Here is a 26,469-nt window from a genome sequence, read left to right on the forward strand (position 1 = left end):
GGGCGCAATCTACAGCTGCCAAATGTGCCAAGGTCAAGGGCACACAGACTCACACTCGTGTGAACACAGAGCTTCACAGCCTTCAATAGTTTTATAATGTGAGACGCAAAACAATGTCTCTCAAGCCTGTCAACCAGATCTAATCTTAACCTCTGTGTGAAATAATGTTTGAAGTAGTGCCTTTAGTAATCTTAGTGAAACAAAGCTCTATGCAATATCTACAATTCACTTTCATAAACACAATTTAGTGGATGACAATTACAACTTTTCAAGTAGTGTACCCCAGACTACACATGCTCAGATCAGTGGTAGGGAAACTGCAGCAGAAGCAGCCTCTGTGGCGTCTATCCACTGCTCTGAAGTTGAATGAAGTTACAGTGTAAGTACAGTGGGTCATCTGCTAGCAATCAGACAAACACAATTTACAACAGAACGGCATGCTATGTGTAAAACACACACACACACACACCCTCCAACCTAGAATAGTGACAGAGCGGAAGGACCACTTTAGAAGTTATTTATAATATGTAGAAACACACCCTCACCTGACTGCTGAACTCCATCCTCTCCTCCCTGACACTGTACCACCCTGGTTGTCAAACAATGATACTGGGCTTGTTCCAAACTGGATCTACAAATCACCTTGCATCATAAATAATTACTCAATATTATTTGTAGATCATTCAGTCACAATTGACTGAAAATGCATCACATCGGCTGCAATGTCAAACACGCCCAATCACTTTCCTAACAGTGTGAAATGATTTTTTAATAATATGGCTTGACATTGCAGAACTCAAGCACAGTCATGTCCAGAGCCTTCTATTTACAATAGAGACATTTACATTAGAAGGCTCCTGTCATGTCTAGCTAGATTTTACCACCATGTATACCTCTTCCATGGAGCTCAGAGTTAACTGAGGATACAAGAAGCAATTTATCAGACAAAAGCCCATAAAACAGACAGACATGATGGGCTCATATGGCGTAGATTATAAAATTAGAAACTCACACCTCTTACCCAATTAAACCTATCTTGCTGTCTGCAGGGAGCTCAGAGTCTGTCCTCAGAAGGAAATTAGAGACTATAGGGGCCCCGTGTGTGGGTGAGTAGCCAATGGGGGCTCTGAAATTAAATGAACATCCCCTGAGAGGCAGGCTAGAGAGGTGTGTCTGTGGACATGGTGATTAGATTGTGCCGTTGTGAACATGAACGTGCTCTGGCCCAATGTTGATCTTTTCCACTTTAGGGAGAGGTCTGGAAGTATACACCCGTTAGATAGGGCAGGCTTCCACCACTTCAATATGACTGGCGGATAAAGTAATCATCTGTACAGCGTCTGAAAATTTCCCTTGGAGCAATGCTCTCATCAGTTGGTCAGTACAATGATGTTGTATTGGGCAGAGGGAATCACATTTCTGTTGGGGTCGCTAGGGGAAAAGCTTGAGCCAATCACTAGTATGGGAGGCTAAAGGGCAAAGATCAAAGGTTCTGCAGAATCAAGTGACAAATACTCCCCGTTGTGGCTGAATCAGGCACAACTATTGTTACAAAAACAACTAGCCTATGGATATTGTTGCACTGGCTTTGTATAGGGGTCTTAGGCCTAGTTACATGATCTATAACATGATTGAATGTGTGCGTTTATATACTGAACAAAAATAAATGCAACATGCAACAATTTCAAAGATTTTACTGAGTTACAGTTCATATAAGGAAATCAGTCTATTGAAATAAATTCATTAGGCCCTAATCTATGGATTTCACATGACTGTGCAAGGGTGCAGCCATGGGTGGGCTTTGGCATAGGCCCACCCACTTGGCAGCCAGGCCCATTCACTGGGTAGCCAGGCCCAGTCAATCAGAATTAGTTTTTCCCCACAAAAGGGCTTTACTACAGGCAGAAATACTCCTCAGCACACCCACACCCCACCTCAGACGATCCCGCCGGTGAAAAAGCCGGATGTGGAGGTCCTGGGCTGAAATGGTTGCACGTGGTCTGCGGTTGTGAGGCTAATTGGAAATACTGCCAAATTCTCTAATACGACAGTGGAGGCAGCTCATGGTAGAGAAATTACCATTCAATTCATCATGGGCATTGTGTTGTGACCAAACTGCACATTTTAAAGTGACCTTTCGTCCCAAGCACAAGGTGCACCTGTGTAATGATCATGCTGTTTAATCAGCTTCTTTATATGCCACACGGGTCAGGTGGATGGATTATCTTGGCTAAGGAGAAATGCTCACTAACAGCGATGTAAACACATTTGTGCACAGAATGAGAGAAATAAGCTTTGTGTGCATATGGAACATTTATGGGATTTTTTATTTAAGCTCATGAAACATGGGACCAACACTTTACATGTTGGGTTTATTTTTGTTCATTGTATGAGAAATCAGTGTTTGAGGACCGTGCTGGGTGCACATGTGCCCAGGGAGACAGCAACCTTGCCTTAGGTCCAGCTCTGACTTGACTCCTTTGGGTCAGCGAGCCCAAGCGGATTATTATGTTCAGATGGTGATGGAAACAAAAGTATAAAAAACTAAAAACAGGCATACCTAAACTAAAGAGCCTACATAAAAACAAAAGGCCTCATGGCCACCAAAACAACCCAGCAGCCTCATGGCTTTCAAGCTGGGACACTGACTAATGACCACCTGAATTGGCAGCACCTGATGTGCTTATCAACCAGGCTCAACAGCTGGACAAGGTTACTGCTGCCCCCTGGCGGGGGGGATGGAGTGTGGAAGTGGTAGTGAGCTGTAGTGTGCTGTCGAAACTAAGTAACCTATTCCATAACACTATCTATGAACACAGACGTGGGGAGAAGAGAACAGAGAAATTCCACAGTTGAAAGAGGGAGACATCAGTTTGTGTAATGGTGTGTAGAAGACAAAGGGACCACGACCGGATACATTTTGAGTTGTAATTAAAAACAATGCCATTGTAACAGTTATAATAAATTAACAGGGAAATGTATCGCGCTAAAGCAGTGAAGGAACAGAGGCCTTTCCCAGGGGGACTGAAGTTCTTGCTTCTCTGTACATGTGTCTGAGGCCTGGGCCTGTACTAAAAAAAAAGCAATTCAGTAGGATTGCCGATCTAGGATCAGACCCCCCCCAGTCCCTTTAATGTTAATGTGATTCACTATGATGATCTCAAAGGTTAAAACTGATTCTAGATCAGCGCATACTCAGACGTTTCATAACTACAAGCCCTGGTCTTGACACCATGATCACCACGGCCAGTCAAACATCCCAACACATCACATTAAGATCAGCTTAGATCACATTGGCCACCAATTGTCTAGCTCCACCATAGGGAAATGACAGAAGCAGAGCCATCGTCATGCATGGTGGAAATTATATCATGCCATGGCGTTTTTCTTTTTACTTGTAAACATAAAATGTGCATTAAATATTCCAATATCTCTGACCTCAGGATATGGCCCTAACAGTTGAAGCCCTATCATTACTCTGGAAGCTCTGAAGACTGAACAGGTATCGGAAAATATCACCCCTTAATACGTACAGATGGTAAATTAACTCTCTAGGGCGGGGTTTAAAGATATAGGATTGCCGGCCTATTCTGAGAGACACTACTCTACTTAACAGCCCATGGTTCAACTCAAATTGTCCCATTACATTCTCCTTACAAAGTACAATGGATCCTCCTACCAGAACACACTGCTGCTGTGAGACAGGCAGACAAGCTGTTGTCACACTTCATTCCATATCCACTAACACACATACTGTATATATTGAATAGGTTGAGGGTAACGGGAGCATAATTATGTCTTCAGCCATCTTAACTGACGTGTTTCACAGATCATCGACGGTCTCCGTAAGTGGCCACTTACTACTTTGTGTAACGTGACTGCACACAGGCCACATTTTACAGAGTCCACATGCAGGGGCTCAACACAATCATGTGTTTAGACAGCCTGTCTATCATCACAGGTCAGGGCTCCGGCCAAACATCATCACAGGGAGACCACGGTGGTTTAGAGGGTAGGTGGAGGACTTCAGGGTAAAGTATAGGTGGAGAGGGAAACAGGGGGACGGAGTTGACACATTGGCTAGTCTGAGTCTGGTCTCAAAACGTGGCTCCAGGCTTCATCAAACCTCACAGAGAACGACAGGGAAATCCACATGGATGCTGGGGTGCTCCAGGGTTATGGTTCCCTATATGGGAAAAAAACGAAAGAGACAGAATGATGAACACAACTAAAACTAAAGCACATGATCATTCATTAGTTACCTAAACATTCAGATGTGAGAACAGGATATTGGATTTCGCCATATCGGATATACTGGTGTGGGGGTGGGACAATTTTCATCATGCATATTAGGGGGGTGTCCAATAGAGTTTCTATTGGACAAATTCAGATAGGGTGAAACAGGGAAATTCCTGTTTGCTTCCATTTGGTTGCTAGCAAATACACCCTTGAATTTTATATTCCAAATGGGGGGCTGTTACCCGACAGAGGGGGGGCTGTTACCCGACAGAGGGGGGGCTGTTACCCGACAGAGGGGGGGCTGTTACCCGACAGAGGGGGGGCTGTTACCCGACAGAGGGGGGGCTGTTACCTGCGGTATGAGGTTTTTCTGGATCTTCTTCAGTTTGGCCCTCTTGCGGCCGTTCTTCGTCACAACCGTCTCCTCATAGAACTCGTGGGCCAGGTCTCCATCCTCATCAAAGTACAGGGAGCTGAAAGCAGATAAGACATAAGGGTTACTGCTGGGTGTGGTCTAGTCTGATTAATCAGGCTGTAATACACAATTAATTGGTATATACAGCCTTGGACTAATGCCTGCAAAATCATGTAAATGTTCCTTACAAGCCAGAATGTTGAATATAATATAATATAATATAATCTTACTCTACCAATTGTCTGTGAGGTTTATCTTTCAGGTGCTCGAAATTTGAGACAAAATATCCACAGGAAAGTATTATCACAACTTTTTAGAGAGCCTGGTTGTTTCAGTTCAGTACCAAGGAAAGTTTGTTTTATATGCGATATTCTGTTCTCTCATCAATAGCTATTGAACCAAGCATTCCATGACAATGAACAATTATACAATTGGGGAGGATGGAGAACAAATCCACACCTTTTTTTGTATGCAAATTTCAATTGTTCTCCATCCGCCCGATCCAGAATATATAAATGTTCATTGTCATGGCATGCTTGGTTCAATAGCTATTGACTATATAAAACCAAATATCCGACAAAACAAACTTTACTTTGGTGCTGAACCGAACCATACACCTACTGGCTCTCTAAAAAGTTGAGTAAATAATACTTTCCTGTAGATATTTGGTCCAATTTCAAGCAGCTGAAGATCAAACCACACAGACAACCAGTAGAGTAAGTTTAAATGTCATTTTATTCAACATTCTTTCTTGTAAGGAACATTTAAATGATTTTGCAAGCATTAGTTTGAGGCTGTATATACCAATTAATTGTGTTACAGTGTGATTAAATCAGACTAGGTGTTGTCCACAGATACACTACCGGTCAAATTTTAGAACACCTACTCATTCAAGGGCTTTTCTTTATTTTCTACATTGTTGGATAATAGTGAAGACATCAAAACTATGAAGTAACATATGGAATCGTGTAGTAACCAAAAAAGTGTTATATAAAATACATTTTGCTTTGTTTTTGAGATTCTTCAAATAGCCACCCTTTGCCTTAATGACAGCTTTGCACACTCTTTTCAGTGGCAAGGACTGGGAGACTAGTCAGGATCGAGGGACAGATGATTGGAGCAAAGTACAGAGAGATCCTTGGTGAAAACCTGCTCCAGAGCACTCAAGAACTCAGACTGGGGCGAAGGTTCACCTTCCAACAGGACAATGACCCTAAGCACACAGCCAAGACAACGCAGGAGTGGCTTCGGGACAAGTCTCAGAGACCTAAAAATAGCTGCACAGCGACACTCACCATCCAACCTGACAGAGCTTGAGAGGATCTGCAGAGAAGAATGGGAGAAACACCCCAAATACTGGTGTGCCAAGCTTGTAGAGTCATAGCCAAGAAGACAGGGTATGCTACAATTTCTAAAAACCTGTTATTGCTTTGTCATATGGGGTATTGTGTGTGTAGATTGAGGAGGGAATTTAAACATCTATTTTAGAATAAGTCTAACGTAACAACATGTGGAAAAAGTCAGAATACTTTCCGAATGCACTATTGCTACTTATGATGCTATATTTACCTTCGTCTGGTAAACACGAAGGGCGTCGCACTTCGGAAACTTCGGAGCCTCGCCAGCGACTGTTCGTCGACTCCCTCTTTGGTTGGATCACCATCAACACTGCCTGAACCAGCAAAAGGCCAATAACCTTTGGTTTTGGAGCCACTACCTCCCATCTTCAACTGTAGGACATTATTTTCTTGGCCAGACTGCACCCAGGAGAGATGTAGCTTGTTGGTGCTCGATGAAGGTGTTGACAGTTCGAGACAGGGACGTTGTTTATCAAGTAGAAGACAGTAGCTAGCTAGAATCTAAAGGAATTACAGAGAAAGGAAGTTACTAGAAGTTAGATATTGATGAATGGTGATAAACGTTTCCCTGGCAGCTGCTGATTTTGCTAGAGACCACATTACCTGCAATCTTAGCTATGTTGACATCTTTTGCTGGCTAGCTAGCTATTTGTGACTATTTAGCATGAGTTAGTGGTCTTTCATCTAGTATACTATACTAAGCAATAAGGCCAGATGGGGTGTGGTATGTGGCCAATATACCATGTCTAATGGTTGTTCTGAATCACGACTCAACACGGAATGCCTGGATACAGCCCTTAGCCGTGGTATATTGGCCATTTACCACAGACCCACAAGGTGCTTTATTGCTATTATAAACTGGTTACCTACAAAATTAGAACAGTAAAAATAAATGTCATGCCCGTGGTATATGGTCTGTTATACAACAGGTGCTTCTAATCCTGAATGCTCATTGGTTAAAACCGCTTTCCAGCCGGTGTCTATTCCACAAATTACCACCAGCTAAATCTATGACGTTAAAACGCCCATTTACTCTGTTCCATCTGACTACGCAATCCACTGTCTCATCAACCCAGCCGGGCAATATGTAAACTTGATCTCCACTTTAAAAAGCATCTAGACATTATCTCACATTTATGGGCTCCCGAGTTGTGCAGCGGTAAGGCACTGCATCTCAGTGCTAGAGGCGTCACTACAGATCCTGGTTCGATTACAGGCTGTATCACAACCGGACATGATTGGGAGTCCCAGCTTTCCCATTTTAATGGGAATGCCAAGAGTTGGGACGAGATAGACAGCGTTTCTCAGCCAGTCGAAATCATCAATCAGATGGCATTGTTTTTACAGATATATACAAAGAAATGTCAATTGAAAAAAGCTACAACAAAACAAAGTGCAGCTAGTTTACACTTTCCAGCGTCAGTTTGAAGTGATTGTGTTAACTGTGTTGTTGGCTAGCTCCTATGAACAACGACAGAGCCCATTTTCTATGCCAGGCGAAATCACGTCTCATTTGCTCATTGTTATGGATGTATCCAAATAAATGTCACTAGAAAGCAGCTTAAACAAATACAGCTACTGTTGTTATTCTGGCTGCACTGTTTGACGTGACTAAGTTAGCTGTAGTTGGCTAGCTAGCAAGTCACTATGGCAATAGAACATTTAGAACGAATGACTGGGTCATATCCATAGATACAGAACAAAAAGACTTTCCCGACTAATCGAGTCTCAAGCAACCGAACCGATAGAACGAAAGACCAGCCAGCTTGGGTAGCAACACATTGTCAGGACTATATCTTGTGGAAGGACGAAATAGTATGAATAAATTCATCAAAATAACATTAATGAAAATGTCAATAATTATTTGAATATGTTGCTAACCCATTGTATAAAATAGACTGTCTCGTCCCTAACAACACCCCATGCCAATATACCCTCCAAACACCAGCTTCTCGGTCATTAGCACTTAATTATAAACTTGGTGGTTCAGCCCTGAATGCTAATTGGCTGACAGCAATGGTATATCAGACCGTAGACCACGGGTATGACAACATATATTCTTACTGTTGTAATTACGTTTGTAACCAGTTTATAATAGCAATAAGGCACCTTGGGGGTCTGTGGTATATGGCCAATATACCACGGCTTAGAGCTGTATCCAGGCATTCCGTGTTGCGTCGCGATTCAGAACAACCGTTAGGCGTGGTATATTGGCCATATAACACACCCTCGTTCCTTATTGCTTAAATATACCACGGCTGTCAGCCAATCAGCATTCAGGCCTCGAATCACCCAGTTTATTTTATTTTTAAACATAGCAAACGAGCATGATAGGATGAGGCTGGCGTTAGTTTCCCCAAACCAATGTATCTTAGCTAGCTGTTAGCGAGCTGTTTACACCAACGACGTCCTGTCATCATCCGTAGCTATCTAGCCGACAACTCACTTTTATAACTTTCCTGTTAAATAGCAGCATGTCATATCTGAAACAGGTTGAAGTATTGAGCTTGGCAGAACATTCCAGCGTGTCTGATGCGGTGATATGCTAGTTGTAGCTAAGGCCCTTCAGAATATCAGATAGCTAGCTACAAAACGCCATACTTGCTGTCAATACGTGCTGTCACGTTTCCATTTGATTTATTACATGCTTGAAAGCGCATTCACTATCGCCATACCCAGAGAAATTTCAGATTGATGTCGATTGAAATCTAGGAAGTGGAAACCTCCTTTGACGACGAATGCCTTCAAAACAGAAACAGCTCTCTCACGCTGAAAAAGCTAACCACAGCTTTCAGCCTCTCACCCACTTCCGTCAAATGGAGGGAATGTATCTGCGTCACTTCCAGTCTATTTTTTTTACTTTCCTTGTTGGGAAGGAAAGGAGATGAGGAAAGAGAGCAGATAAGCAAAATAGTCTACTCTAAAGTGGGTGATGTAACGTTAAGTCATAATAATAACACTGATAACAAAAAAGATATTCAATGACTTATCTTTTTATTATTAGTGGAAATATGAACACTGCAAAATAGATTAATTTCCTTAGATATGTAATTTCCATAATAAAACATGCATGACACTGGCTAATTAAAAGTGTAAAAGATTTATCTGAGTCATTTTGACAGATGGCTTCCCAGAAAGTTGGGCCATGTGCAGTAGGAAGAAAATATTTTTGAAACAGGGAGAGACCTAAACTGTCCCTGTAAGAACACAGAATTTTGTTTTCGATTGAAATACATTTTTGCTACAGTATGCCCTACTGAATACAACCCTGGTCTAAAACGGTTGTCAAGTTCCATCACACGTCCCTAAACTAAGATAGAAATCTAGAGAAAGCCCACAACAGATTACCATGTCAGATGCATTCAATGATCCCTTTAACAACAAGGGGAATTATTAGAGTAACAACAATAGAGTTACATCTTCAGTTATCGCACCCTCCCCCAACATCTGAGCAGCAGAATACATTTTCCCAGTGGAAAAACTCCAGTTCTCCAGTTAAGCAGTGTCCAGACCAGGACATCTCCTGGGCGTCCAGTCAATGGCTTTATCTTCTGTCCTCACTCCTCAGACAACTTCTTCCAGTCATTCACAGTAGTGCCCAATCCAGGCCACACAACACCCATCTACATCTACAAATAACGACTCATTATTATTTGTAGATCAGTCAGTCAGTCACAATTTACCCATGATACATTACAATGTTGATCCTCTCGAACACGGCCAAAGTCTGTCTCAAGGACATGTTCATGATTGATCTCTGACTTCCTGTCTCTCCCCCTATCTAACCCCCTTTGGCCATATTTGCCATCTACAGCTGCAGAGGTTGTTGTGCTGTGCTCTATCTGCTACAGCAAGGACAGCTCTAAAGACCTTTGAACTCTGAATGGCATATTGTGTACCATGCTCCTGGTGGCTGCTGGTCAATAGTGTGCATGCCTCTCCACCATGATGCCATTACATCACATCAGCCGGGGGTGGTGATGCTGGCCATTGCCTCCTTCACCCTGTCCCTGCCCAGAGCGTAGCGCTTGATGATCTGCCGGACGTGTTCCTCCTCCTCGCGCTGAAGGATCCGCAGGAAATTGTGCAGCTCAGGGAAGCTGAATGCATCCCACTGTGGGAGAGAGAGTAACTCAATGTTCAATCTCAATGCAATAAAGTTACATTACAGAGTAATTACTCTGTCAACACTTTACAATACACTTCATTTTCAGTATTGCGCATATGAGAGCCCTCTTTGTGTATTTTTTGGACATAGAAATATATTATATAGACAGACAGACAGACAGACAGACAGACAGACAGACAGACAGACAGACAGACAGACAGACAGACAGACAGACAGACAGACAGACAGACAGACAGACAGACAGACAGACAGACAGACAGACAGACAGACAATTGAGAGAGAGGGAGAGGAGAGAGAGAGAGAGGTGACCCGGACATTTTCATACATTGTGTTTGGTATCATATTAAGTGGAATGATTTGAGCATGTTCATGACAGTGCATTTAGGTTATATTGCTTACGGACACTCACTCTGGTTTTGACGTTCACTGCACTCAAACAGGGCGAACTTGCCCGGGTTGTTCACCATAGTGAACTTGTTGAGCAGGGCCTCTATGACCTCTCGTGCCTGTGTCCGGGAGCTTATGTGCAGGTGTTTGGCTGTGTCTTTGGGGAGGTAGAAAGAGGTCTGGCACTTCAGCCCCCCCCCCCAGCTGCCCTGATTCCTGTGGTGAAGACGCCTTCCAAGGGGATGGGAGTGACACGGGACGAGTCAGCTTAAAAAGGACCCTGATGAAGCCAGTGTATGATCCGTCTCGGTTCTGAAAAAAGGATACAGGAACATAGAGTCCTTAGATGGATTGTCAATGGACATGTCAATACAGTGTGAACATAATGTGCCTGAGGAACTCATATACACTGAACAAAAATATAAATGCAACATTTAAAGTGTTGTCCCCATGTTAAAAGATCCCAGAAATTGTCCGTACGCACAAAAAGCTTATTTCTCGCAAATTTTGTGCGCAAATTTGTTTACATCCCTCTTAGTGAGTATTTCTCCTTTGCCAATATAATCCCTCCACCTGACAGGTGTGGCATATCAAGAAGCTGATTAAACAGCACGATCATTACACAGGTGTACCTTGTGCTGGGGACAATAAACGACCACTCTAGCTGTTTTGTCACACAACACAATGCCCCAGATTGGCATGCTTACTGCAGGAATGTGCAATTGGCATGCTTACTGCAGGAATGTGCCCCATAGCAGTTGCCAGAGAATTGAATGTTCATCTCCCTGCCATAAGCCGCCTCCAACATTGTTTTAGAGAATTTGTCAGTCCGTCCAACCGGCCTCACAACTGCAGACCACATGTAACCACAACAGCCCAGGACCTCCACATCCGGCTTCTTCACCTGCGGGATCGTCTGAGACCAGCAAACTGGACAGCTGAAAAAATTGTGGGTTTGCACAACCAAAGAATTTCAGCATAAACTGTCAGAAACCGTCTCAGGGAAGCTCATCTGCATGCTCATCGTCCTCTCCAGGGTCTTGACCTGACTGCAGTTCGGCATCGTAACCGACTTCAGTGGGCAAATACTCACCTTCGATGGCCACTAGCACGCTGGAGAACTGTGCTCTTCACAGACGAATCCCGGTTTCAACTGTACCGAGCAGATGGCAGACAGCGTGTATGGCGTTGTGTGAACGAGCGGTTTGCTTTGTGAACTGTGTCCCATGGTGGCGGTGGCGTTATGGAATGGGCAGGTACAAAGTTCGGACAACGTACACAATTGCAATTTATTGATATAAATTTGAATGCACGTAGATACCGTGATGAGATCCTGAGGCCCATTATTGTGCCATTCATCCGCCACCATCACCTCATGTTTCATCATGATAATGCACGGCCCCATGTCCAAGGATCTGTAAACAATTCCTGGATGCTGAAAATGTCCCAGTTCTTCCATGGCCTGCATTACTCACCAGACATGTCACCCATTGAACATGTTTGGGATGCTCTGGATCAAAGTGTATGGCAGCGTGTTTCAGTTCCCAACAATATCCAGCAACTTCGCACAGCCATTGAAGTGGAGTGGGACAACATTCCATAGGAGATGTGTCGCGCTGCATGAGGCAAATGGTGGTCACACCAGATACTAACTGGTTTTCTGATACACGCCCCTACTTTTTTATAAAAGGTATCTGTGACTAACAGACGCACATCTGTATTCCCAGTTATGAGAAATCCATAGATTAGAGCCTAATTAATTTATTTCAATTGACTGATTTGCTTACATGCTGACCACACCGCTCGCGTCGCGTGCGTGAGAGTTGCAAAATAAATGTACACATACATGTTATTCAATCATTGCACCCATACTGCTCGCACGCCTCAGCAAACATCTGCGTGGCCAGGCGCTACAATAGAAATAGGTTCTATTTGTGACGCTCAACACGCTGCAAGTCCGGCCTCTCCCATCTCCTCATTGGTTTTTAAGAGCATATACCAACGTGCCATCTTCTCATTGGTGTTTAGAAGCATACACCCATGTGGGTGATTGAAAGATTAATTTAGGTCCACACCACAGTTGGTTGTAGTAATGCTGTAAAGTTGGTTGCCAACCGCAATACAAAGTCCAAAGAAGAAAAAGAAGCCTGAAGTAAGGAGGAGAGATAACGATAAACAAATTTGTTTTTCCATTTTATATGTGGATTAAATGTCGCTGTTGAGGACCTTGTGCATTTCAGGTAAAATAACAACCCAATGTTTATATTCCAGGACAAATTAGCTAGCAACAGCAAGCTAGCTAGCTAAGTTGCCATAAATGTTTAATGCTTTTTGACCTGCCCCCAAATTAATATAATTGGTTCAGAGTTTGATTTGATATTTCAACCTGCGTGTCCACACTTCTGGTGTCCGGTTTGGTCAGCGCGTTATATGAACTGTAACTCAGTAAAATCTTTGAAATTGTTTCATGTTGTGTTTACATTTTTGTATAGTGTATTAACTTACAGATTACCACATACTTATACAGGACACCCGGACATAAGGGGTCAGCAACTCATTTACAAAGCGAGGTTAACTGGCCATTCGACACAGGTTTGTGTGTGTGTGTGTGTGTGTGTACATTCATTTACATTTACATACCAGCACCATGTAGAGATTGCTGTTGATCTGAACATTGTATTCCTTCACCTTCTGCTGGATGTCACCGACAGAAAGCACTCGTTTCACCCAGTCAATAGGTTCAATCTGAAATAGAGGAGAGGAATGTGAGTATCAAAACAATTATCCTAGGACCGATTCCTGTGGTCTGGCTGTAGGCTCACAAGCTAACCCCCCACAAGAGGTCAGCAAAGAACTTACTTGTGTTGTTCTATAGCTTTATATACACCTGCTTTATGAGAGATCTCCTAAATGTTATTTTTTTCATGAAACAAGTGATTTTTGGGGTATGTGGTAAATAAACGTGTTCTACGTCCCTTCCATGTACAGTAGTTAGTTGTACAAAGTATCCTATGTCCTCATCTGGCATTACTTTTTCACATGATAATGCAACCTCTCTTTCTGTCCAGTAAACAGCGAGTTCACTCCCTTGGGTTTAAAGACAGGTGCATGAAGCAGCTGGAAGCTGTGGCCAACCTTGCTCTCTCAGCCCCCTCCCTACCAAGCCCAGCTAGCAAGCACATCAGGAAACCCTGCCTTCCACAAGAACAGAGGAGCAGAAGTCATATCTCTGCCAGTTCCAACCAGCATATTAAACATTTCCACACAGCAACACAAGTTCTCTTTGCATCAATTCTCCAATGTCTCATGCAAAACCAAAATAACTTCCAACTGGGAAAAAAGCAATACACACTGTGCCAGTGTGGAGCTTTGTGTGCACAAACATCTCACACTACCTGACCCAACTCTGTGTTACAGAGAGTTTCTGGGTATGTGTTACTTTCTTGCATCAAATGGCAATAGCATGAGAACATAATAGTTGCCTAGTAGATAGCCATAGGGTAATTTTGAGACTGTTGAAGACTGGGGGCCATGCCACCATGACACAACATTATGAGCTGAACGCTGTTCACCTTGAAACTACTGTAGCTAATATAGTTAAGTGATGTCACTCAGCAAGGAATGAATGGACATATACATTATTCAAATAATTGGACAGGACAAAACATAGGGGACAAAAGCCTATATTTCCCTTCCCCCTATAATTTGTTTAAATCAACGTGTTGTTATGCGTTAATAACATTAAGACTACACTACCCAGCAGGCTATGCGGGGGCAGGTGGTTGAAGAATGCCTTGGATGGCTAAACAAAGAGTTTTCTAGCTGAAGTACAGTTGAAGTCGGAAGTTTACATACACTTTAGCCAAATACATTTAAACTCAGTTTTTCACAATTCCTGACATTTAATCCTTGTAAAAATTCCCTGTCTTAAGTCAGTTAGGATCACCACTTTATTTTAAGAATGTGAAATGTCAGAATAATAGTAGAGAGAATAATTAATTTCAGCTTTTATTTCTTTCATCACATTCCAAGTGGGTCAGAAGTTTACATACACTCAATTAGTATTTGGTAGTGTTGCCTTTAAATTGTTTAACTTTGGTCAAACGTTTCGGGTAGCCTTCCACAAGCTTCCCACAATAAGTTGTGTGAATTTTGGCCCATTCCTCCTGACAGAGCTGGTGTAACTGAGTCAGGTTTGTAGGCCTCGTTGTTCGCACACACTTTTTCATTCTGCCAAAAAACATTCTATGGGATTGAGGTCAGGGCTTCATGATGGCCATTCCAATACCTTGACTTTGTTGTCCTTAAGCCATTTTGCCACAACTTTGAAAGTATGCTTGGGGTCATTGTCCATTTGGAAGACCCATTTGCGACCAAGCTTTAACTTCCTGACTGATGTCTTCAGATGTTGCTTCAATATATCCGCATCATTTTCCTACATCATGATGCCATCTATTTTGTGAAGTGCACCAGTCCCTCCTGCAGCAAAGCACCCCCACAACATGATGCTGCCACCCTGTGCTTCACGGTTGGGATGGTGTTCTTTGGCTTGCAAGCATAACCCTTTTTCCTCCAAGCATAACGATGGTCATTATGGCCAAACAATTCTATTTTTGTTTCATCAGGCCAGAGGACATTTCTACAAAAAGTACGATCTTTGTCCTCATGTGCAGTTGCAAACCGTAGTCTGGCTTTTTTATGGCGGTTTTGGAGCAGTGGCTTCTTCCTTGCTCAGCTGCCTTTCAGGTTATGTCGATATAGGACTCGTTTTACTGTGGATATAGATACATTTGTACCTGTTTCCTCCAGCATCTTCACAAGGTCCTTTGCTATTGTTCTGGGAGTGATTTGCACTTTCCGCACCAAAGTATGTTCATCTGTAGGAGACAGAATGCATCTCCTTCCCGTGTGGTATGACAGCTGTGTGGTCCCATGGAGCTTATACTTGCATACTATTGTTTGTACAGATGAATGTGGTACCTTCAGGCATTTGGAAATTTCTCCCAAGGACGAACCAGACTTGTGTAGGTCTACAATTTATTTTCTGAGGTCTTGGATGATTTCTTTTGATTCTCCCATGATGTCAAGCAAAGAGGCATTGAGTTTGAAGGTAGCCCTTGAAATACATCTACAGGTACATCTCCAATTGACTCAAATTATGTCAATTAGCCTATCAGAAGCTTCTAAAGCCATGACATAATTTTCTGTAATTTTCCAAGCTGTTCAAAAGGCACTTAGTGTATGTAAACTTCTGACCAACTGGAATTATGATACAGTGAATTATAAGTGAAATAATCTGTCTGTAAACAATTGTTGGAAAAATGACTTGTGTCATGCACAAAGTAGATGTCCTAACCGACTTGCCAAAAGTATAGTTTGTTAACAAGAAATGTGTGGAGTGGTTGAAAAACAAGTTTTAATGACTCCAACCTAAGTGTATGTGAAATTCCGACTTCAACTGTATATGTTCATTAAAAGTAGTTAAACCTACGCCACGGTTTGTCATTATACAAGAAGCAAACATATCATGGTGTCAGATTGGTAGTCGCTATGATGAGACAGAGAAAAGAAAGGAGTAACTGCAAATTTCCGCGACGAAATTTGAACTTTCTACCACAAGTCAACTGACGTGAGTAGTTGAAGATGCTAGCTTGCAAGAGCGATGGCGACGAGCCGCAGCAGCGAGAGCGAGGCTGCATTGGAATCTGTTGACGAGCAAGTTGATGTGCAACATACCGAAGTAAGAGAAATTGACACTGTACCTGTTTCCCGTCATGGATAGGCGTAGTCCTCCTACTGCTATTCAGTAGGAGGTGGTGAGAGAGCATGGCGCCGACAGAGATGGTTCGAGCTTCAAGTTCTTAGGAAACTATGCAGTATTTTGTTTTTTGATGTATTATTTCTTTCATTGTTACCCCAAGAAATCTTATTACATACAGCCGGGAAGAACTACTGGATATAAGAGCAACGTCAACTTACCAACACTACGATCAGGAATTTACCAACTTAAATCCGTTTTACCTAATTTCTACCAGCATGTTAAATGTGCAACCAGAGGGGAAAAAACTATAGACCACCTTTACTCCACACACAGAGATGCGTACAAAGCTCTTCCTCGCCCTCAATTTGGCAAATCTGACCATATTTCTATACTCCTGATTCCTGCTTAGAAGCAAAAACTAAAGCAGGAAGCACCAGTGGCTCGGTCAATAAAGATGTGGTCAGATGAAGCAGATGCTAAGCTACAGGACTGTTTTGGTAGCACAGACTGTAAAATGTCATTGAGGAGTACATCACATCAGTCACTGGCTTCATTAATAAGTGCATCGATGACGTCGTCTCCACAGTGACCGTACGTACATACCCCAACCAGAAACCATGGATTACAGACAACATCTGCAATGAGCCAAAGGGTAGAGCTGCCGCTTTCAAGGAGCGGGACTCTAATCCGGAAGCTTAAAAGAAATCCTGCTATGCCCTCTGACGAACCATCAAACAGGCAAAGCATCAATACAGGACTAAGATCGAATCGTACTACACTGGCTCCGACGCTCGTCGTGCTACAGGGCAGTAGTCATTTAGCTCAGTTTCCTTAGCTTTCTTGAGAACAGGAACAATGGTGGCCCTCTTGAAGCATGTGGGGACAGCAGACTGGGATAAGGATTGATTGAATATGTCTGTAAACACACCAGCCAGCTGGTCTGCGCATGCTCTGAGGACGCGGCCGGGGATGCCGTCTGGGCCTGCAGCCTTGCGAGGGTTAAAACGTTTAAATGTTTTACTCACGTTGGCTAGAGTGAAGGAGAGCCCGCAGGTTTTGGTAGCGGGCCGTGTCAGTGGCACTGTATTGTCCTCAAAGCGAGCAAAAAAGTTGTTCAGTCTATCTGGGAGCAAGGCATCGAGATCCGCAATGGGGCTGGATTTTCTTTTGTAGTCCGTGATTGACTGTAGACCCTGCCACATACCTCTCGTGTCTGAGCCGTTGACTTGCGACTCCACTTTGTCTCTATACTGACGCTTAACTTGTTTGATTGCCTTGCGGAGGGAATAGCTACACTGTTTGTATTCGGTCATGTTTCCGGTCACCTTGCCCTGATTAAAAGCAGTGGTTCACGTGTTCAGTTTTGCGCAAATGCTGCCATCAATCCACAGTTTCTGGTTTGGGGATGTTTTAATAGACACTGTGGGAACAACATCACCGATGCACTTCTTAATGAACTCGCACACCGAATCAGCGTATTCGTCAATGTTGTTGTTCGACGCAATGCGGAACATATCCCGGTCCACGTGATCGAAGCAATCTTGAAGCGTGGAATCCGATTGGTCGGACCAGCGTTGAACAGACCTGAGGGCGGGAGCTTCCTGTTTTAGTTTCTGTCTATAGGCTGGGAGCAACAAAATGGAGTCGTGGTCAGCTTTTCCGAAAGGAGGGCGGGGGAGGGCCTTATATGCATCGCGGAAGGTAGAATAACAATGATCCAGGGTTTTGCTACCCCTGGTGGTACAATCGATATGCTGATAGAATTTGGGGAACCTTGTTTTCAGATTAGCCTTGTTAAAATCCCCGGCTACAATAAATGCAGCCTCAGGATATGTGGTTTCCAGTTTACATAGAGTCCAATGAAGTTCTTTTAGGGCCGTCGATGTGTCTGCTTGGGGGGATATACACGGCTGTGATTATGATCGAGAGAATTCTCTTGGTAGATAATGCGGTCGGCATTTGATAGTGAGGAATTCTAAGTCAGGTGAACAAAAGGACTTGAGTTCCTGTATATTGTTATGATCACACCACGTCCGTCATCATGAAGTGCTTTGAGAGACTAGTCAAGGACCATATCACCTCCACCCTACCTGACACCCTAGACCCACTCCAATTTGCTTACCGCCACAATAGGTCCACAGACGACGCTATCGCCATCACACTGCACACTGCCCTAACCCATCTGGACAAGAGGAATACCAATGTAAGAATGCTGTTCATCGATTACAGCTCAGCATTTAACACCATAGTACCCTCCAAACTCGTCATTAAGCTCGAGACCCTGGGTCTCGACCCCGCCCTGTGCAACTGGGTCCTAGACTTCCTGACGGGCCGCCCCCAGGTGGTGAGGGTAGGTAACAACATCTCCACCCCACTGATCCTCAAAACTGGGTCCCCACAAGGGTGCGTTCTCAGCCCTCTGCTGTACTCCCTGTTCACCCACGACTGCGTGGCCATGCACGCCTCCAACTCAATCATCAAGTTTGCAGACGACACCACAGTGGTAGGCTTGATTACCAACAACGACGAGACGGCCTACAGAGAGGAGGTGAGGGCCCTCGGAGTGTGGTGTCAGGATAATAACCTCACACTCAATGTCAACAAAACAAAGGAGATGATTGTGGACTTCAGGAAACAGCAGAGGGAGCAGCACCCTATTTACATTGACGGGACAGTAGTGGAGAAGGTGGAGAGTTTTAAGTTCCTCGGTGTACACATCACGGACAAACTGAAATGGTCCACCCACACAGACAGCGTGGTGAAGAAGGCGCAGCGGCGCCTCTTCAACCTCAGGAGGCTGAAGAAATTCGGCTTGTCACCAAAAACACTCACAAACTTTTACAGATGCACAACCGAGAGCATCCTGTCGGGCTGTATCACCGCCTGGTACGGCAGCTGCTCCGCCCATAACCGGAAGGCTCTCCAGAGGGTAGTGAGGTCTGCACAACTCATCACCGGGTGCAATCTACCTGCCCTCCAGGACACCTACACCACCCGATGTCACAGGAGGGCCAAAAAGATCATCAAGGACAACAACCACCCGAGCCACTGCCTGTTCACCCCGCTATCATCCAGAAGGCGAGGTCAGTACAGGTGCATCAAGGCTGGGACCGAGAGACTGAAAAACAGCTTCTATCTCAAGGCGATCAGACTGTTAAACAGCCATCACTAACATTGAGTGGCTGCTGCCAACATACTGACTCAACTCCAACCACTTTATTAATGGTAAAATTGAAGTAATCAATTTTTCACTTGCCACTTTATATTACATAATGTTTACTTACCTACATTACTCATCTCTTATGCATATACTGTATGCTATACGTCTACTGCATCTTGATGTAATGTATCACTAGCCACTTTAAACAATGTCACTTCATATACTGTTTTCATACCCTGCATTGCTCATTGCTCATCTCATATGTATATACTGTACTTTATACCATCTACTGCATCTTGCCTATGCCGTTCGGCCATCACTCATTTATATATTTTTAAGTACATATTCGTACTCATTCCTTTATACTTGTGTGTATAAGGTAGTTGTTATGAAATTGTTAGATTACTTGTTAGATATTACTGCATGGTCGGAACTGGAAGCACAAGCATTTCGCTACACTTGCATTAACACCTGCTAACCATGTGTATGTGACAAATAAATTTGATTTGATTTGATTTGATGTGGTAGGGCTTGAAAACTATTACAGACTACAAAGGAAAGCCCAGCCGCGAGCTTCCCAGTGACACGAGCCTACCAGACGAGCTAAATTACTTCTATGCTCGAAAGTGACACTGAAACATGCATGAGGGCATCAGCTGTTCCGGACGACTGCGTGATCATGCTCTCTTTAGCCGATGTTTATTTATTTCACTTTTATTTAACCAGGTAGGCTAGTTGAGAACAAATTCTCATTTGCAACTGCAACCTGTCCAAGATAAAGCAAAGCCGTTCGACACATACAACAACACAGAGTTACGCATGGAATTAACAAACATACAATCAATAATATAATAGAAAAATATATATACAGCATGTGCAAATGAGGTAGGATAAGAGAGAGAGAGAGAGAGAGAGAGAGAGAGAGAGAGAGAGAGAGAGAGAGAGAGAGAGAGAGAGAGAGAGAGAGAGAGAGACAGACAGACAGACAGACAGACAGACAGACAGACAGACAGACAGACAGACAGACAGACAGACAGACAGACAGACAGACAGACAGACAGACAGACAGACAGATGGGAGACAGACAGACAGATGGGAGACAGAGGGGGGGGGAGAGGTAGATAGATGGAGATGGGTCACATGTGAAGACGAGAGACGGTTGATTGTGCACATGCTCCGAATACAACAGATATACAGTGGAATGCTTACTTACAAACCCTTAACCAACAATGCTTTAAGAAGTTAAGAAGAAAAACGTGTTGAGTAAAAAATAGATAAATAGAAAATAAAAGTAACAAATCATTAAACAGCAGCAGTAAAATAACAATAGCGAGGCTATATACAGTACAGAGTCAATGTGCGGGGGCACCAGTAGGTCGAGGTACGGGTGGGTCTAATCCTGAATTCTGATTGGTTAAAAGCGCATTCCAGCAGGTGGCTATTCCACAAGGCTAAATCTATGACGTTAAAATGTATATTTACTTTCTTTCCTCTGACTGCACAATCTGTTGTCTCATCAGCCCATCCAGGCAATTTATAAACTTGATCTCCACTATAAAAGCATCTAGATATTATCTCACATTTCTTTTAGACTAACATTAGGTTTTCAACAGCGAAGGTTTGTATAAACCTTGCTGTCTGTTTCTCTGACATTTGAAACATTGTTTCAATATTCAAATTAGATCTCCAGCTTTCCCATAGTAATGAACGTGTCGGGAGTCAGGATGAGAGAGACAGACAGGCAGGCAGCGTTACTCAGCCAGTCGAAATCATGAATCAGCTGGTATAATTTTTTTATGAATATTTACAAAGAAATGTTAATTGAAATAAGGTGTGCAGCTAGTTTGCAGTCTTTCCAGCTTCAGTTGGAAGTGATTGTGTTGGCTAGCTCCTATCAACAACAGTGACCTGATGAGAGAGCACATTTTCTATGCCAGGCGAAATCATGCCTCATTAGCTCATTGTTATGGATGTATCCAAATAAATGTCACTAGAAAGCAGCTTAAACAAATGAAGCTACTTTTGTTATTCTGGCTGCACTGTTTGACGTGACTGAGTTAGCCGTAGTTGGCTAGCTAGCAAGCAAGGGATAAGAACGCTGCCAGCCACTATGGCAATGGAACATTTAGAACAAACATCTGGGTTATGTCCATAGATACAGAACAAAAATACTGAACGACTGAGTCGAGTCTCTGGGAACCGAACCGATAGAACGAACGACCAGCCGGTTTGGGTAGCAAACATAGATTTGTGTCTTTTGCAAAGACTAAATAGTATGAATAAATTCATAAAAATAAAGTTCATGAAAATATGTCAATTATTATTTGAATATGTAAGCCGTTGTATAAAAGTGATAATGCCTTGAAGCCAATGTTTGGAGGAAACATTGGCACGGTTTGCCGGCCCTCGTCTTTGTCTCGGGTCTAACAACAATATATCCTCCAAACACCAGCTTCTCGGGCATTATACCTTAAATAAAAACACATAAAGGCTTCATAATTCATAAAGGTCATGTTAACTGACTGATATTATCTCATATAACAAAACGTAAGATCTCCTAATTTCTGCGTTTATTCCAAATCCCTATTCATTCCCCCAAAACAATTCCCATAGGGATGGCTGAACGAACCAGAGGTAAGTAATTTCTGGATTTTAGGATTACAAGCAATTTATTTATTTTTTTATTAAAAAATGTAACTTTATTTAACTAGGCAAGTCCGTTAAGAACAAATTCCTATTTACAACTATGGCCTACCAAAAGGCAAAAGGTCTCCTGCGGGGACAGGGGCCTGGGATTAAAATAAATAAATAAATGCAATATAAATATAGGACAAAACACACATCACAACAAGAGAGACAACACTACATAAAGAGAGACCTAAGACAACAAAATAGCAAAGCTGGTGAGCTCTATCCCAAATAGATCACTAGACTGTACACCCTTGTGGAGATCTGAGAAGACTTGATTGCTATAAGAAATCAGAGGGCAAGGGGGAGCTATTACAATTTTTACATTTACATTTGAGTCCTTTAGCAAACACTCTTATCCAGAGGGACTTAAAGTTAGTGCATTCATATTAAGAAAGCTTAAAGATACCACATGTGAAATCTTCTCTGGTCTCCACAAGTGCATAGGGTCTAGTGGCCCACTTGGGATTGGCCATATATTTTTGATGGCTGTTGCAGTTCCTTTCTTCACTGTCACTTAAAATACACAACACAGAAATAAATGCAGTCCAAAGGTTATTTTAGAAGACAAGAATGTTCCCATGCTCCTGCTATCCCCTATGCTCTAGGCTTCCTGCTGATAGGGTTGTGCTCTGGGACAAGCTCTCACCTGATTGGATGAGAAAACAAATCCAAAAAGCAGGCCGTTTGGCTTATGGAGTAGTTCATATATTTGAGAAATAATCAACTTTATCTAAAGATTAGTCTGATTAGTTATCTTTATTAAGATGCAATAAGACAGATCTGATTCCCAGTCAATAAACATCCTATTGGGATGAGTACACAAGATATGAGAGAAATAATATTTTAAGGCTCTATCACACTATAGGAAAAAGAGATTGCTACAGAAAACATGCTAACACGCTTATATATATATATTCCTGCTTGTGTGACTTTCTGACTCTCTCAATTCTCACACAAATTGACATGCTGCACACACACGCACATACACTGAGTATAACAAATACTAAGAATACCTTCTCTTTCCATGACATAGACTAACCAGGTGAATCAAGGTGGAAGCTATGATCCCTTACCGATATAACTGGTTAAATAAACTTAAAATCAGTGTAGATGAAGGGGGGGGACCAGTTAAAGAAGTATTTTTAAGCCTTGAGACCATTGAGACATGGATTGCAAAGGTGTGCCATTCAGAGGGTGAATGGGCAAGACAAAATATTTAAGTGCCTTTGAACTGGGCATGGTAGTAAGTGCCAGGCACACAGGTTTGTTTCAAGAACTGTAAGACTGTTGGGTTTTTCACACTCAACAGTTTTCCATGTGTATCAAGAATGGTCCACCACCCGAAGGACATCCAGCCAACTTTGACACAACTGTGCGAAGTATTGTTGTCAACATGGGCCAGCATCCCTGTGGAACGCTTTCGACACCCTGTAGTGTCCATGCCCCGACGAATTGAAGCTGTTCTGAGGGTAAAAGGGGGGGTGCAAATGTTTGGTATTATCAGTGTATATACCCACATACCAACACACATATAGTGATCAAACACACACACACACACACACACACACACACACACACACACACACACACACACACACACACACACACACACACACACACACACACACACACACACACACACACAACACACACACACACACACACACACACACACACACACACACACACACACACACAGGGTTGGTACTTACTAGCACAGCTCAGGCTCTGTTTGTAAAAGCCCCAGATGAATTCTCCACACAGGTCGCACCATGTGATCTGGGTGTAGCTGCAGGGCTGGAAGTCATGTCCCTTCCCACCCTGCCCTGTGAACCACGAGGGCCCCTCAACTCTCACACTGTCCTCCACCAGCCGGACCACCTGGCTGGACCTCTGCGAATACCTCACCTGCCTGGGAGTCAGGGGTGCTGCTGGGGGCAGAGCGGCTGGTGGTTCCGGTGCCAGCTCAATGCAATCATTTAGGCTGAGATCTTTCAGCTCAATCAGCTCACACTTGGAGATCCCGTTGACCCAGGCAAACAGCCGGGCAACGGCCTGTGGGGGCTCACTGCCCATGGTTAGCATGGACTACACCTACACCTGGTCCATGCAGCGAACTCAGTCTCGCTGGTATTAATCCGTCCACGGACCTTCGCAGCATCTGTATTTAAAGCTATCTTCGGCGTGATGAGCAGTGTGCCAGAACAGGTGTCAGCTGAACAACATCTGTTCATGGAGTCCTCTTCAGGCTCTGTTACAGACCAACCAGGCTTTCTACAGGAGTTCTATAATCACAATCAGACTTCATCACATCCCAGTATTCTGACTGCTGTCTATACCTGGAACAGAAAGACAGAAGATGAACCAGCTAGCTGCACTCATTCCTTTCACCATGCCATTCACAGACTGTATTTTCATCCACCAAAACTAGAGAAAGACAAGTTGGGAAAGTTGACTAGTTTAATCTTGCACGAGAGCACAGCAGAGAGCATAGCTTTCACGTGACAGCGAATGAGGAAGATATTACAGACATTCAATGGAAGCTTTTGACATGACAGAAACATGACAACATGACAGGCCACCTGTATTCATGTGACTGTTGGGAAAGAGGCACTCAGCAGGGATTGACATGAGGAAAAAATAATCCATGACTATACAGACCGTAGACAAAAAGGCACTATTCTACTAGGGAATGCATACAATTGAGAGGTTGAATGACAATAGCCTATATATTGCTATTCCAAGCATATGCTGTATGCTCATTTAGGCTATAACTTCTGGAATAGAATAAAGGATTTCCTTCACTCTGAACTGCAAGTGATATATCTTAGCTAAAAGAGCAGCCCTGACAAAGGTCGACCCCCTATACCCCCTAGCTGTGACCAAGTCAAGTGCAACTATAATATTTTTGATATTAGGAATGCAGTTGTTGGAGTTGGAACTATTGTGTCCCCTATAGCATACTGTATTGACAAGAATAAGAACAGGCGCTGCACGGTCACACCTCGCCAACTGGGTCACCACTATGCGTAGCTCAGCAACAACTATCAAATCAAATCAAATCAAATTTATTTATATAGCCCTTCGTATATCAGCTGAAATCTCAAAGTGCTGTACAAAAACCCAGCCTAAAACCCCAAACAGCAAGCAATGCATGTGAAAGAGGCACGGTGGCTAGGAAAAACTCCCTAGGAAAAACTCCCTAGAAAGGCCAAAAACCTAGGGAGAAACCTAGAGAGGAGCCAGGCTATGAGGGGTGGCCAGTCCTCTTCTGGCTGTGCCGGGTGGATATTATAACAGAACATGGTCAAGATGTTAAAATGTTCATAAATGACCAACATGGTCAAATAATAATAATCATTGTAGTTGTCGAGGGTGCAACAAGCACGTCCGGTGAACAGGTCAGGGTTCCGTAGCCACAGGCAGAACAGTTGAAACTGGAGCAGCAGCATGGCCAGGTGGACTGGGGACAGCAAGGAGTCATCATGCCAGGTAGTCCCGAGGCATGGTCCTAGGGCTCAGGTCCTCCGAGAGAAAGAAAGAAAGAGAGAATTAGAGAGAGCATATTTAAATTCACACAGGACACCGGATAAGACAAGAGAATACTCCAGATGAAACAGACTGACCCTAGCCCCCCGGCACATAAACTACTGCAGCATAAATACTGGAGGCTGAGACAGGAGGGAACTATCCACATTGGTTACACATTAGTTACACAGACTCGACCATGTTTAACAGTTTTTTTTTAATCTATAGGTTAAAAGGAAAGCCTATAATGTATATTGGTGTTAAATTGTAATTTACCATTGGAGATGTTATTGAGGTCATCACATCGTTTCTTTAAACGTAATTTAACACTAGGCTATAGATATATATACATTCCACAACATCACTAGTCTCGATGATGATGTTAATAACGACCAGTTAACCACCCGTTTTAATCCGATGGCTCTCTGAAACCGGGTGAGTTACCCAGTTTTAGTGACACCGCGTGCGACCCACCATGATGCACCACAAACCGTACGTTCGTAAAAGAGGATTTTGGAAGTCTGCTCACCTCTCTTTGTGTTCACCTCCTCGTCGTTGGTTACGAATTAACCGTGGGCAAATGTTGACTGGGGTCCAAGGTTTAGGGCCATAGATTCGTTTTTTTCTCCCCCCAAATCTGTTTGTCAATCTCATCAATGTTTGTGCATGCACACTGTCGTTGAGAGATTACTGATGCCTAATCCGATCCTGTTTCAGGTCGTTCCCCACTCATCCGTTTACCGGGATAGCTTCTTCTCCATCAAACAGAGCAGAATATTTCTACATTTACTACTTTTACAG

At 43.2% G+C, this 26,469-nt stretch overlaps 1 protein-coding gene and 1 pseudogene across 1 annotated transcript; both read right to left on the reverse strand.

Moving 5' to 3' along the window:
* Positions 1-2,914: 2,914 nt before the first annotated feature.
* On the reverse strand, positions 2,915-8,834 carry LOC115150229 (tumor suppressor candidate 2). The gene is made up of 4 exons (XM_029693312.1): positions 8,688-8,834; positions 6,224-6,513; positions 4,592-4,712; positions 2,915-4,186 (listed from the first exon to the last, which is right to left on the reverse strand). The coding sequence occupies exons 2-4, from the start codon at positions 6,376-6,378 to the stop codon at positions 4,121-4,123; spliced, it is 342 nt and encodes a 113-aa protein (XP_029549172.1). The 5' UTR covers positions 6,379-6,513; positions 8,688-8,834; the 3' UTR covers positions 2,915-4,120.
* A 153-nt stretch (positions 8,835-8,987) lies between these two features.
* LOC115151178 (ras association domain-containing protein 1-like) lies at positions 8,988-25,246 on the reverse strand (annotated as a pseudogene).
* Positions 25,247-26,469: the final 1,223 nt, after the last annotated feature.

This window comes from Salmo trutta, chromosome 16 (genome assembly GCF_901001165.1).
Source record: "Salmo trutta chromosome 16, fSalTru1.1, whole genome shotgun sequence".
Taxonomy (NCBI): Eukaryota; Metazoa; Chordata; class Actinopteri; order Salmoniformes; family Salmonidae; genus Salmo; species Salmo trutta.

Bases quoted from the DNA above. Each gene is read 5' to 3' on its own strand.
- LOC115150229 (XM_029693312.1), bottom strand. From the start codon at position 6,378: ATGGGAGGTAGTGGCTCCAAAACCAAAGGTTATTGGCCTTTTGCTGGT. The intron at 4,713-6,223 runs GTAAATATAGCA...ATCTGCTTTCAG, and splicing joins TTCGTGTTTACCAGACGAAG to CTCCCTGTACTTTGATGAGG. The intron at 4,187-4,591 runs GTAACAGCCCCC...TTTCCCATATAG, and splicing joins AGAAAAACCTCATACCGCAG to GGAACCATAACCCTGGAGCA.